At 38.3% G+C, this 14,835-nt stretch overlaps 1 protein-coding gene across 1 annotated transcript in view; it reads left to right on the plus strand.

Annotated features, from left to right (window-relative positions):
- Positions 1 to 14,835, plus strand: part of AKT3 (AKT serine/threonine kinase 3) — a 150,051-nt gene that overhangs the window by 124,138 nt on the left and 11,078 nt on the right. Inside the window, exons 11-12 of the mRNA XM_053972578.1 lie at positions 4,689 to 4,903; positions 7,562 to 7,649. Coding sequence (XP_053828553.1) covers positions 4,689 to 4,903; positions 7,562 to 7,649 — 303 coding nt within the window. The remainder of the gene's footprint in view (positions 1 to 4,688; positions 4,904 to 7,561; positions 7,650 to 14,835) is intronic.

The raw sequence follows: 14,835 nt of genomic DNA on the forward strand, positions 1-14,835 counted from the left end.
TTATTTATTTTGTATGTAGGGCTTTACAGACTGCTCTGTGTACAAAGCACTATCCCATTTTATAGTTGGTCACTGCCAATAATACTCTCCAGAAACTTCAAGGTGTGCAGAGAGAGTGGAATCACTACAGAATACTTTGTTTTCCCTTGTTTACCGCTATCTCAGTAAATTAAAAAAAATTAAATTTGTATTGTGGCGTTTTGAGCACAAAACAAATGAAAATTTTAAGGTGAATAAATAGCTCTCCCTGAGCTGAAGCTCTAATGTTGTCCAAAGCCTCTCAAAGATCCATAAAAGCACTGAAGTACCTGCAAATGCCTGGCAGCAGATGCCTGGCTAATGTTTCTTGCTTGTTAGAAAGTGTGTGTGTGTGTGTTACTTAACCTTTTGCATATTTATATAAGAAGAGAAAATACAAACTTCAGTGGCACCTCTGCAGCTGTTTTTAAAAGCACCTGTATGAACTCAGGCTGTGTCCTTGCACTGCAGGCGTAGGTGTGAGTTAGAGGAGCTACAATGCCTGTAAAAACTGTAGTGGTTTCAGTGCAGCAGTGAGTTTGTGCCCTCTTTGGAACCCTGTTATACTGCTGGAGTGCTTTAGAGAAATGCAGGTTGGGAAGAGAAGCAGGGCCTTAATCTTCACCCTAAGTGAGCGCAGCTGTTACAGCTGTCTGTGTGTGCAGGAAAAACTGGCAGAGCCAGCGTAACTTCTGTGTCAGTGTAACTTTGGGGTAGAGATTGGCAAGCATTTCTTTCTGCAGCAATGCCACACCTGATGCTGCCCATGTTCTCACTTGTGCTACTGCAACTGTTCACATGCCAATTGAGTGGCTTAGGTCAGAAAACTTGATTCAGGTAAAAAATAATCTAGGGTGAAACTTTTTCCCCATTTTTTTCTAATGTCTGATGTAGTGTGTTGCATAGTTTTGACAAGGTAAGGGAAGCTGTGGTGAGAGAACAGAAACAAGAGCCTGGATTAGGCTGGCACTGTCTCTGAAAGAACCAGTTGTTGAACTAGAGCCCTGAAAACAAGTGGAGTAAGATTTCCCCAAGTTGTAAAAATGATGGCAATTTTTTGAGTTTTATTTCCCATGATCTGTGGTATCATCCAGACTGAACTGCAGTCAGTCCACCTGCTTTGCTCAGTGATGTGAAGTCACTTGGGTACAGTGATTATGTCAGGGGTGGATGGCTATAAATATTATTCACACACTGATGTCACATTGTGCAGGAACTCTTGTCTCCTAAGACCTCACCTAGATCTTGGCTTGGGTTTTTGCACTGCATGTATGTGAAGAGGACAAAGGAAGGGAAATTGTAAATCTGAATGATGTGACTATTTAAACATATTTAGTGGAAGAAAACAAGTAAGTCCATCTTTACTGTGTGGAAACACACCTGACTTTAGTATGTAGTCAGTGTAGGTGCTCTTTCTGAGCTCATGAGTTCTGTGTGATCCTTGTGTTGTTCTGCCAGGAAATATCAATTACTTTACACCAGATACAGAGTGGTTGACCTTGTGCCCTCTACGATGGTTTTGGTGGGCCTGCTGACTGTCCTGCTGTGACCATGAAGGGATTGGGTTGGTAGTGCAGGGCATTTGAGGGTCCTTACAGCAAGGGACAAGCATTGGCTAGAGGTGGAGGCAGCTCTTAGGGGCAGCATACAGTGTCTGTGTCTGGCCGGGTGCTTAGACTGGTACCCCACATATACAAAGATGTCCCACAGCTACTGGAGAGACAGCAGTATCACTCCTCACAACCAAAGGAGACTTCTCTAAAAGCAGGTATCTACTTCATGGTGGGCAAAAGGTTTACTTATTTGTAGGTACAAAGACTGCAGCTACATTTCATGTTCATTTTAGCACTGGGTTGAAGCTTTCTTGACCTGTGTTCAGTGTAATTAAGAGCAAATCCCTCAAATCCAAGGACTGTTTGGAAAGGATTCTGTAATGCTAGGGCAGTGTGTACAGACATGTTCTTATGCCTGCCCTAACTGCATAGATTTGTTTGCTGGACTCCAGCACTTCACTTCCATTGATTTGACACAGTCTACAAATCCTGGAGATTCTAAACACCATGAAGATTTGAAATTACTTAAAGGAAATAATAGTGTATCTTCACTGTGAATGCATTATGCACAATTTTATTACATTTATATTAAAATAAGTTGAGATGTATTTTGCTTTATTTACACTATTTTCAGGCTGTTTTCCTTTTGCCTAAATGAAACCATTTTGATGCTCTTGCTTGTCTGGCTGGCTGTAAACCAGGTATTTAAACAAAAATAAAGAGTTGCCAGTTTTGCCAGCTGGGGATGAGAACCCGGCTGGTGATATGTGGGTTTGGGAGGCAGTTAATCCAGCTTTTATGCTTTTTTATGATTTTATGTAAAAAGAGGTTAAAAATCACATTTGGCTCTTTCTTTGTACCACTGCTTTGTTGCTGTTGTGGGAATGCAGCAAAAGGTTGTTCATACTTTTTATTATTATTAGGTAAAGTCCTGCATAAATTACGTAAAGCTGCAAGTACAATTTGCTCAAGCTATTGGCCATGTGATTTGCCTTGTTCAGAGAACGATATGTTTTATTTTCCTGTTGCCTTCTTTTATAAACCACACATGCAAGCCACACCTCAGCTTACTCATGAAAAGAATCTACCACTGTTTCACAATTTTATGTATTTTGCTAGCTTCAAAAGGAAAGACTAACTGTACAGATGAGAAAAACAGTAATAGGGCTAATAGCTATAGCAGAAAAATATATGTTTTTATTCTGTGGCAGAAGAAGCAGTGATTTAGAGACAAGAGTCACAGATTTCATATACAGTTTTTCAGCAAATAGCTTGCAATATGCTCCAACTCATAAAACATTTAATTAATTTTAAAATGCAAGAGTTATTTTAGTTAGTTTTGTCATATGTACTTATTCAGATAATTTGTTGTATTTTACACTTTCCAAAATTTCACTCTCTATTTGGAAATATCAGTGATGTAATGAGTCTGTTTGTTTTGGCACAGTTGTAAATCATATGTGTTAATGTGTTAATATTTATGATTTTTTAATCTTATATACACAAGAAGGATTTTTAATATACTTCTTTTCATCATGTTTCTGCTACTAATCCTTAAGGACAGTGAAAAGTAGCAGTATGAATGCATTAATTACTGTGGGATTTCCAAATTTGCCATACTCGATCAGACTGCATGTTGCTTCTGCTAACAGCACATCCCAGATACTTGAGAGCAGGCTTGGGTTTACTGGGAGAGCAAGAGGAGAGGCAGGAAAATGAGCTCAACATCCCTCTATTACCTGTTTTAGGCAATTGCAAGATAATCTACTTATGGATAAAGTTATTTCTGATCTTGTAGAGGTTGCCTTATTCATTAAAGACTGAAAGATTTACTTTCACTATCAGGTATCTAAATTACTGTTCCTGTATATCTGCTTACAGTTTGAACCAGGAGGAGCTCTTTGTGATGATGATTGCATGTGTCTGTGTGTTGTAAACAGTATTTTGTTTTCTGGGGGTGCTGCCTTTCAGAATTAGCCGTCTGTTATACAGTAACAATTCTCTATAAAGAATTATTTGCATTCTTTACAAATGTATTTCTACTCTATTAGTCCCATTTCTTTGATTTTTCTGTTTATTAGTCTTTTAAGGTTTTTTGTTTCCTGTTTTAAAGTTTTTGATAGCTCTTCTGCAGCAAATATTGGCTATTTGACATACACAGTTGTAGTGCCTCCTGTTTTAAGATTTCTTGACTTCTGTTTCATCTTTTTTGTATGAAGGGGCATGATCTACTAGAAATTTGAATTATATATTCAGTAACCTTCAATTTCCTTATTTCTTATGATTTTTATGGGTGAATGCTGCTGTTATGTTGTCTTCATGTCTGCAATTTAATATTAAGGTGTATTAATGTCAAGACACACTGCTTAAATTTCTTATTCCAGTTTTCTGGTGCTACTGGGAGAAGGGCTGTGGAATAAGTTGCTTTTAGTGGTGACATTATGTTAGCAAATTGTATAAACTTGACCAGTTTCTGTGTTTATATAATACCCTATAAACATAGTTTCATAGTAAACATAGTATTATATAAAAACTGCCATATTTTTTTTCATTGGCACAGTTCAGCTGTTAGGACTATTTAATGGAATGTAATGAAACTGGCAGGAGAAAGGCATTGAGGTCTTCTGATGTAAACAAAGATCATAAAGAAACTAAACTTGTCTTAATAAGATTAAAGTGATTCTAAATTGGAGACTTTAGACAGGTAGGGTAAAAGAGAGAGAAGTGACTGAGCAAACAGATGCTTCACACTTCTAACTGAGGCATTAGTGCCCATGTAGTACCTGTAGATAGTGTCTCTTCCTAAAGCCATGGATGATATAAATGGCCTGGTAGAGGACATAGGAAAGGGTAAAAAGAAGTCATGATTGTTTGAAGCAGGTCATTATCAATTTTTAATTTGGTTTTAGCAGTGCAGTGCCTGGTAAGCCTGGAATTTCAGTGAGCTCAGGTGTGTGAGTCAGTGCTGCAGTTTTGAGTAAGGTCCTGAGAATCCTTGTAGCATACTGTGAAAATAAAGTGTCAGAAACACATTCATATAGAGATGCATCAAACAGACTGAAATGATGGTGTATGAAATAGTTTATGTCTTAAAGATGCTTTTGGTTTCTGTCTCAGGTGTTAGAAGATAATGACTACGGTCGTGCAGTGGACTGGTGGGGATTAGGAGTGGTCATGTATGAGATGATGTGTGGAAGATTACCCTTCTACAACCAAGATCATGAGAAACTATTTGAACTGATATTAATGGAGGACATAAAATTTCCAAGAACTCTATCTGCAGATGCAAAATCGTTACTATCAGGCCTACTGATAAAGGATCCAAATAAGCGGTAAGTGAAATCAATTGGCTATACAGGCATAATAAATGCTCTAATTGTGCTGGGTAATGTAAAAATAGGACTGTGGTGCTTGGCCTTCCTGGCTGAAGAAGCTGTCAATCACAGGAAAAGGTCGTACACAGATCTACAGTCTCAGATTTCCATTTTTTAAGTCCAGCAGCGATTTACAACATGAATTGAACCAGCAAAAGGAAGAAAAGCTTGTGGAAGACAAACTTTTTAAATCATTCACAGCAAACACAGGGATCTCTTCAGGTTAAGAACAAATACTAAGAACAAAGGGAAAGATCTCAATTGTTTTTCCCAGTATAACTTAACCCTGAGTTCACTGCAGTGTCTCATGGGGATTGTAGCACTTGTTTCTGGTGATGGCAATGGCAGGGGAGGTGCACAGGCAGCCACAGCTACATTTATTAGGGCACATAAATAAATCACATATTAGACCATTAAACTAATAATTTGTTGAAGAATACAACTGGGGTGAAATTTAAAGGGAGCAGTTTAAAAGCAAGTGTCACCCAGCTGCTGTCTGTGCCCTTTTGTGGTGGGCTTTTCCCTCTGGGATTGTTGCCCAGGAGAGCCACTTTCCAGTGGCTCCAGTACTGGACCAGCAGTGTCCAGTCTTCCATGGCTCTAAAATCTCTGACTTTGTAAATCAGTGGGATTCATCTGTAGGTACCTTTTCCCCCCACAATATCTTTGTCATTCTTGTGAGTCTCTTGGCATGTTTTTGGGGCAGCAGATTTTGTCTGCCTCTCTTCTCTAGTCCTCCTTCAGCCGCTGCTTGTTCTCAAGAAGTTTTGAGTAGTGGGCATTGCCTGCAAGCACTCAGGGCAGGACTGGTTGTGTTTCTCCAAGGGATTTGCCTGAATGCAGCCAAATGCATCAGGCAGGACAGAGCAAGTGGTCAGCTTGTCTGCTCCAGCTCAACTTACTGTATGCAGGAAAAGCAATCTGTGACCAGCCAGCCAAATACAGGCAGAGCAGAGTAAAACTATGTTTCTGTAGCAACTCCTAATGCTTTTTAACCTCCAAACAATCTGACCCATCAAATATATTAACCTTTAGAATTGGAAAGATGCTTCTTTGTAATTAATCTTTGCAGACAGTAATGTTTATTACAGACTTATATTTAGAAGCTTATTTATATTCAAGTTCTTGTGCTAGCTAATGCCAAATAGGGGAGGAACACAGAGATTAACACAACTCAGCCTATTTGTGAGCAGCTAGAAGATATTGAGAGAAGTCTGGAGACTGAAGGCTAACTGCCATCTTTTGCCAAGATGTAGAGAATTTTACAATGAGTAGTTGAGAAACAAGGAGGAATACAGCTTGAAAATTAGAATAACTTGACACTCAGTTATTGCAAGACTGACGTAGTAGTCCAGAATATTTTTGAAATTTGGCAGCAGGGTAATACCAAAACAGACTTTTTTCTTGGTTGTGGAAATTATTCCTCCATACAATAAATGCTTTAGAAAGAAATTTATCTTAAATGCTTTCCTTTAGAATTTGCCTTTATATCTTTAGCAGTTCTTTTTAATGAAACACACGCTGTTTTTGTCACTCTTCTTGTTAACATTTAGCACGTATGGTCTGCTTATTTAGTTAAGAGTAGCTTTTTTCCTGCTGCATTTTCCTTCTGTTAGGGCAATCTCTGGGAGAAGTTAGATGAGAGCTGAGCAGTCCTGAAAGTCAGTGTGCTGTGGAGAAGGACAGTGGTTCCCATCCCTGGATGTGCAATTATTTCTCAACCAACAACAGCAGCTCAATGGAGCTCACTCAGCTTGTCAAGTTGAAGTGGACTTGCTAATGCAACAAAAAATGGCCAGTTCTTTCTTCTATTCTCACACCAGGATTAGGCTTTCTCTAGGTTAGGGAGCTGATTCTGCTCACAGTCATCAAGTGGGAATGATGCTGTAGATACAAGTGAGAGAAGAGAGGTATGGGCAGGACACTCCTCTTTTGGCAGCAGTGACCACTTCTGTGAGCTCAAACCACCTTGGGCAAGTTCACCCAAAGTAGGTGAAATCCACTTCCTAAGATGATTTACCAGACAGAGTCTGGCTTTGGCAAGCTATGGACCACAGTGAGCAGTGTGGTTATTTACAATGGCCTTTAAATAACCTTCTCAGCAGGCCTACAATTTATTAATTTATACTAATTGACTCAGATTGAGACTATTTTATGGTAATTGGTTAATTGTTACAACACCCAGATGCAACAGCAGTGAGCACTGTATAAAAATGATGCACAAGTCATTACTGATTCAGTGCCTGGCACGTCTTTGGCAAAATTTTATATCAGTATTATTGGGTTGGTTTGGGTTTTAATAGTGCCAAGACATTAGCTAGGCTTTCAAGCAAACTAAACTTAAGTAAGTTTTTAAAATTAATGAATTACTAAAAATAATAGTTGGAATAATCAAAAAGAACAGACCATGGCATGGGTACTCCCACTACCACGAATTCTCTTGAGATTGCCAGAATTCATATTAAACAGGTGAAATTTTCATATTAACTGGGTGAGAATTGTTCCCAGATAGTCAAAAAGAAATGGTCACTTTTCCATAACAATAACAAACCATAACAATAACTTGATCTCCCTATAAAAGTTTAATATGTGGTTATTTTCCCCCACTCTCCTTAGACTTGGTGGAGGCCCAGATGATGCAAAGGAAATCATGCGTCATAGTTTCTTTGCTGGAGTAAACTGGCAAGATGTATATGATAAAAAGGTATGTCTTTATATGCCATTGAATAATCTGGCTTCTGCAAGGTGGTTTCAATAATAGTCATAGACTGCTATTCTCTGCAGTTAGTAACTTTTTTCTTTGCAACTTTTTTGTGTTAATACAAATGAATAATTATTCTGAACAAGGTGTACTTACCTAATCTTTGTGTTTTCAGTAAAAATTTGTCAGTTCACCAGAAGTAAATTTTGCAAACCAACCTAAACCTTTTATTATGTAAATGTCCAAATTTTTTCCTTTTCTTTTTTCTTCCTGGGCTTTTAAGAGAAAAATACATGTATGACTCAAGATAAAGTGAAAAATGTAATATCCTGAATTGTCATTTTATTTCTGCCTTCTAGTGAAAAGTTGTTTTATGAAAAAGGGAAATTAAGTGATCATAAAAAACTCGGAGCAAAAGTCTACTTTCTGATTGTTTGTGTATAAGTAAAAACCTTTTTCAAACTTAAAGAGATATCTAAGAAAATTTAAATAGTGTTAAAACACTAAGCCAAAACAGCTTGTGGAGAAAGCAAGTGCTGGGAATTCAACTGGAAAAGTTTTCTCCAAACCCAGTCCTGTTCCTGTATTGATCAACACTTTGAGAATGATTTTAGAAAATGAATTTATCTTACTTAGGAGTGAAACTCAATTCAACTTCAGTTGTTTTATATACAGAAACTGATTTTATCTCAGTATTTCTGTAAGAATTTACTTGTTGCTATAAACCCTTTCTATTTTGATAAAGACTTTTCTTTTTTCCCCAACTGTTCTACATTGTTAATCTGTCAGTTGAGCTGTGTAATTTTAAAAGATAGTTTTTTCTCCTTTTTTTTTTTGCTTTGTTCAAATAAAAGGAAAATGGAAGACATACGACTGAGCATAATATGTTTATGCTACAATGTCAATGATACAAACTGTTTTTTCAGTTGTTGTTGAACTGGAATTTGAAAAATGTGTGGTTGTTGGTGTGGTAACTTCTCTGACAAATACCGGAATTGAAATGAAAGCCTGTATATGACGATACAAAATATGGTATTCTGAAATTACTTGATACAAGTGTGATTTTTCCCTGGCAGTATCACAAGGTTTCAAGAAACTCTACAATAAATAATTAGAGCAAGTGTATTAATCAGGTTACTTTATGAGCTCAACCACTGGTTGGTTATGTAAGGACATTGTAGAGAAGCACTGTGAGGATAAAATCTAAATATACAAGTTGAGGACCTTTCTAGAGTGAAAAAAAAAAAAAACCATTGAAATCAATAAGATTGCAATGTGCTAGGAATGAGTGAGGAAAAAAAAAGCTGTTACATTATTCTTGCTTCCTTGAAAAACATTTCTTAATTATCTTACATTAGAAATAGAACTTTCAATTCTACACTGTATTCAGCATCTTATTTATTTAAGAATATATAGATACTGTTAATTGCTTGTGCTTTGATTCTTTCCAAATGAGCATTGGAAATGTGTTTCAGTCAAGATCTTTTTTTTAGCTATTAAAATAAAAGGAGGCATTTTGCAGATTAAAAAGATATATTTAATTATATAAAAATATATAAATGCTAGCACTTTGCTTTTATGCTTGTGGAAGTGGATATGACTTATTGGAGTATTCTAGCTAGAGAAACTCTAGTCATTCTTTGTATACTGTGGACGCAGTTGCTTTGAGAAACTAAATTTGCCAGTGAAATACCAACTGAATTTCCTCAGTTGAACAGTTCACTTCAAGGATCATAGGAATTGCTTTTGTGCAGTATTAGCACATAGTGTGTCCTTTATGGAAAAACAAGTAATGAAAATGACTTCTGACAGTGTGCTTTTCTGTTTAATTAAAAATAGTTTTGTTCCTATTTGTTCCTTACAAAGCTGTTTGCCTGGTTAAAATATCCAGTTGTTCCTTCTGCACACCCAGTCTTACACTCTGCAGACTTCAGAGCTGTGCTCTGAAATATAATCCTCAAACATAATAATAAGGTTAATGAACTTTCATCAAGTATCTTCCTTAGACTGCTTACATGAATATTTTTGAGGTATTTTGGTATTCTAAAATAACTTGGAGAATCAAATAAATTTGATTTTTAAATAGGTTTATTCTATGCTTGCTTCTGTTGCTGTTTGTTTTTGGATGTAGAGTCTTCAGCAGTAGGGTCACTTGATGAAATTGATAGTGGATATAATTATTTGCATAGTAAAAATATTTCACAGTAATTTTGCCTGAGTTTTAAGCACCATGGCACTGTAATTTTCTGGCTGCATTTCAGGAGTGTGTTTCTGTTAGAAATGAAAGAACTGAAGTTCACTCTCAGAGTAATGGAAACCAAAAAATCATGTGTATTCTGAATAGTTGTTGGGTGATAGTTTTGTACATGTGCACACTGTGCTACTGTGCCTCTAATTTTATCTTTTTACTAGGTTATCACTTTCCTGGTGTGATTAGAAACAGAATTACATATCTCTAAACTATTTCATGCATTTCATGTGACAGACCACAGCTCTGTCAGGTCAAATGGATCCAAATAGTCCAATGGAATTATTAGGTTTCAGATACTGCTAACTAGTTAACCTTATTTGGTACTACATAATGATAAAAAAATATTGTATGGCACACTGGAGCAGAGAAGGTCGTTGCCTTTAAATGAAAAATGTATAGTAGTTAGCATTTGTGATCTGATGTATTTATTTTTGGCAGAAAAATCATGAGGGCATATGAAAGAGAGCAGCCTGTGCCAGGTTCTTCCTGAGATCATCTCAGCCCTGATGAGTTTTTATCTCTCTGCCTGACTATGAGATATTGAATAGTTTGGCAAACTCCAAAGACTTCAAAAGCCCATGTACTAAATAAAATACTTGTTTTATTTTTAGGTAGAATCAGGAAGCTGTTTGAAATTTCTCTGTTTCTCATGTAAGAATTGCTTTATTTTTATTTGGATAGCAGACATACACTAAAGTTGTCACATGTTCTGTTTAGGGTCTTTCACTGAATAAAAAGCACATGGGCATTACTTAAAAGGTTGAAATTTGGGTATGTGTTCAGGCTTGCAGGTTGAAGCACTCAGCCTCATGGCAAAGGAGGTCCAGACCTTTTAGTGAAGCCTGGTTTTCCACCTGCATAGAATATGGATGAAAGAGCAGAGAAACCATGTGGAAATTTGGGCTGAAACATGTTCTGATTTGTGGTTAAACCTCTGATTGTCCCTGAAGAAAATTAGGAAGTGCCAGCAAATGAGTCTTTTGGTGCTGGGGAGGGAGCAGGGACAAGTGGCAGCAGTGGTTGAAGCAGGAGGCCTGGCTTTGATGCAGGAGATGCTTTTGGAGGTGCCTTTCCCACTGTGAAGGCAGTGACTTTCAGCAGGAAGTCTGACATCTGCAAGAAGCTGTTCCTCACCCTTCAGCTGTGGCTGTCTTGGTTTACTCAAGACACAAATCCAGCAAATGATGAAATCCCATGATCCAAGGCCTGGGTTCAGGCCTGGCAAAATCTGCAGGGTAACTATGATCTTAAATGTACATTTAACTACTTCTGTGTATCAGGTTGTAAAGGGAAACGGTGGGAGGTAAATAGGAAAGTACCACCATTTGGTTTTAGGTAACAAACCATTTGGTTTGTTGCTATTTGAATCATACTATTTTCATACAATTATCTGCACTGCCACAAAACCTGCAGAAGTTTCCCTTCTTGGTTGCTTTTGTGTTATTGCCATGTGAAGTTGTAAAAAGATCATACAACATCTAATCAGTCTGATATTTCCATTGTGTTTCCACTGATACCTTAAACTCTATGGGCAGACCTAGATGTTGATTGCCACCCTTCTCCCAGCTGCTTGAATTTACAGGGAGGAGAGTATACATAAGTGTGTCTGATTCTGAAACTTATGTTGCTGGGGGTTTGTGGTTTCCCTCTGTCATGGTAACAGGATTGCATCACTTGGAAAACAGTTTATCCATGGGTAGACCTCTCTGATGAAGCCAGTTTTCCTGTGGGCTTATGTCCTTCCACCACTGAAATTCCAGCTCCTTCTCCTCCCCCTGCCCAGGACCACCACATGCAGGGTCCGTGGGGTATTCCCAATTCCCAGCTGTGCTGTGTCTGCTGGCTGTGCAGCAAGCTGCCTTCGGGGCCATGTATGGGTAGGAACCAGTCCCTGCAGGAATGCTACTGGCCATCTTGAAGCTCAACTCAAATTACCTTCTTTCCCCTTCTTTCCTCTAGTTTGAGGGCATGGACAGGTATTGCACAACTCAGCTGCAGTCTGGGATTGTTACAGTAGTGGAATGGCCTGGAGTTGTGTCAGGGGAGGTTTAAGTTGGATATAAGGCAAAGGTTCTTCACCCAGAGGTGGTTGGGCCCTGGAACAGGCTCCCCAGGGATGTGGCCACAGCACCAGCCTGGCAGAGCTCAAGAAGTGTTTGGATAATGTTCTCAGGCACAGGGTGTGATTCTTTGGAATGGTGTGGTGCAGGGCTGGGACTTGTATGTGATGATCTTTATGGGTCTCCTCCAACTCAACATAATCTATGATTCTCTGAAAATTCCCTTTAAATTAAAAGGAGAAGAAAGATCAGATAGATGTTCTTAAGCATCGTACTTTTCATTTGGCAGATTGAGTGTATCACGATTATTTTGAGGTAGCTTCAGCCACATCATATGCAGCACTAAGACAAGTGATTTGAGCAAGTAGTGCTCGTATTTTCTCTCATACTGAAGTATTTATATAGTTGTTCACTAAGTGTGAGAAAGTTCAAGGTGTAGAATCAAGCCTGTACATTTCAGTGTACCTACAACAGTCAAATACTGTGCCTGCCCCTTTCCTTCCTCTAGGAGATGGGTGTCAAATTTTCCAGGACTTGAACTGTGGAAAAACCGTGGTATTTCTCACACACTGCTCTTGATGGATGCCAAATGGAAATGCCATTCACTGGAGATAATGAAGACACTAAGAATTTGATATTGCTTCTGCTGTCATTTCTAACATCAAGCCTTTGAAATGGCCAGGGCAGATTCAGCTTGACAGATGGATATGAAATTGGATTTTTGTCTTGAACACAAACTCTTAAAGTCAACTTAACTCACACTGAGTTTAGACTTTTATTTCTTTATTTGTACAGACACATGCATATCTATGCATATGTGTGTGTAATGCATAAACCCAGAAAATTTGTATTTCTGCTCCGTAGAGTAGATTGTCAGGAGGTGCAGTTCCCTGGTTGGAGCATTTTTCTGAACTGAGACCACTAAAGAAGATTATCCCATACTAAAGTCTGGCAACTGGGACCAAGCAGTGCAATTCTCTTGCAGACTGACTAGGCCTGTGCTTAATAAAGGTTTATCTTACTCCTTTTGGACACAGGTTACTGGATGTGCCTTCTGGTGCTCACATCTCTCTTGGACTTCTGATTTCTCATACCAGAAATGAGGAATAGCTGTGTCAATAGCATGTGGATACTATTCCTTGTGTACCAGATGTGAAATGTTTCTGGCTGTAAAGTGGCATCTTCATATTGTGGTCATCAGAGCAGCTGTTGATGTTGGGTGTTTTAATCTTTATCATTAAACCTCAGCTTCAGTCTTCCTTGGGATGTATGTGGAAGCTTCTGGAGTGTCACTCTAAGTGTTTATCTTTGCAGCGTTTGCACCTTATTTGTCTATCTAATGGTTTCAGCTGAAATTTGTGAACATTTTGCTTTCAGTTTTTAAATAAAGTTGACAACTAATGGACAAAGGAGGCACCCTTCCAGAAAGATGATTGCCAGGAATTTACTTGGGGAAGGCAGGTGTGCCTTTGCTGTCAGCCCAGGAGTTTGGAGTGGGATGTCCACAAGACTTTAGCCCCAGTTGGTTTGGTGTAGGTGAGGTAGAACTGATGGACAGGAGCAACCCCCAGTTCTCTGTCCACACAGCTGTGTGAGAGGTGGAGGTGATACTGTGAGGGACGGAGGCAAAGAGTATGGAAAGACTGAAGAAACCTTTCTGCTACTTCTGTTCAGCTGTATCTGTGCTTCTTAACCTCAGCTACTGCTTCCACTTTTCCAAAGGTTTTAGGGGATGGTTGGTGTACATAAGGGCACAGCCTGGGTAAAACCCAGTGTATGCTCTTGTGGAGAGCCACATGGCTGGAGAGTTTGTTTTTGCAGTCAGTGAAGTTTCCAAATGGCTTTAATGTCCAGGATATGAAAGATACGGCTGTAAGATGGATGAATCCTAAAACACCATTGACATAAATTTGCATTAGGTCCCTCCCTTTTAATTACAGCCTGGAGTTTCATGGCTTCAACTTGTTTCACTTCCCCAGACAGCTGAACTTCTGTCATCACTGCAATTTTCACCAGCTGACTTATTGGTTGTTATTGATACAGAGTTTTCTAGTAAGCCTAGCTGCTGAGCACTGAATCGGAGCACCAGCTTAATGAGTTTTGTTGTAATGGTGCTTTTCATACCTGATTAAAATTACTGTAATTATTTGTTCCTTGAGAGTCACTTAGCACTGTTGTTCTCTTCCTAAAATAATGTTATCAAAGTATTTTCCATAACCATTACTATTTCAGGTAGTTGGAGAGAACAAGGGAATGATTTAAAGTTGTAGTGAGGCTTATTTATTTCAGTGGATTAAAAAAAAAAAAAAAGTAATAAATCCCTGGATAAACCAGTAGTAAGCCTGTAAGTTTTTGTCATCTAATGCATTTTCCTTTTCCTCTCCAGCAGCACATCCATACACTATACGACTACCTATAATGATCTTACCTTGCCATACCTTTTGTGTTTCATTAAATACTTCAACCTGGCTCACAGTTGTTATAGACTGTGAAGTGAGGGTTCACTTTCTCTTTGCAAAGCCATTGTAGCATGAAAGGTCTCAGGTGTACTTCACAGCAGGAGTAGTTTGTTCAACTGCAAATGTGTGCTGCAACATTGAAAAGACATTGCTTCTTGTCCTTGACTTGAGAAAAAAGAAAATTTTCCCTAAGCTTGTGTTGAAAATGAAAAGTTTTATTTTTTTATGATATGACATTTTCTGTTTCTGACCAGTAAAAAGCTTTCCAATCAGGGAAATAGTAAAATTGTTATAAACCAGTTATCTTATAATTTTTTTCATACTGAATTTATTGCTGAAATCTGTGAAAGTGTCTTTTTTAAAGGATGTGATGGACACTTGGCCTTGACTAGAATACATGACTTGGCTTTTGTGTAGGC

Source organism: Vidua macroura, chromosome 3, assembly GCF_024509145.1.
Source record: "Vidua macroura isolate BioBank_ID:100142 chromosome 3, ASM2450914v1, whole genome shotgun sequence".
Lineage (NCBI taxonomy): Eukaryota > Metazoa > Chordata > Aves > Passeriformes > Viduidae > Vidua > Vidua macroura.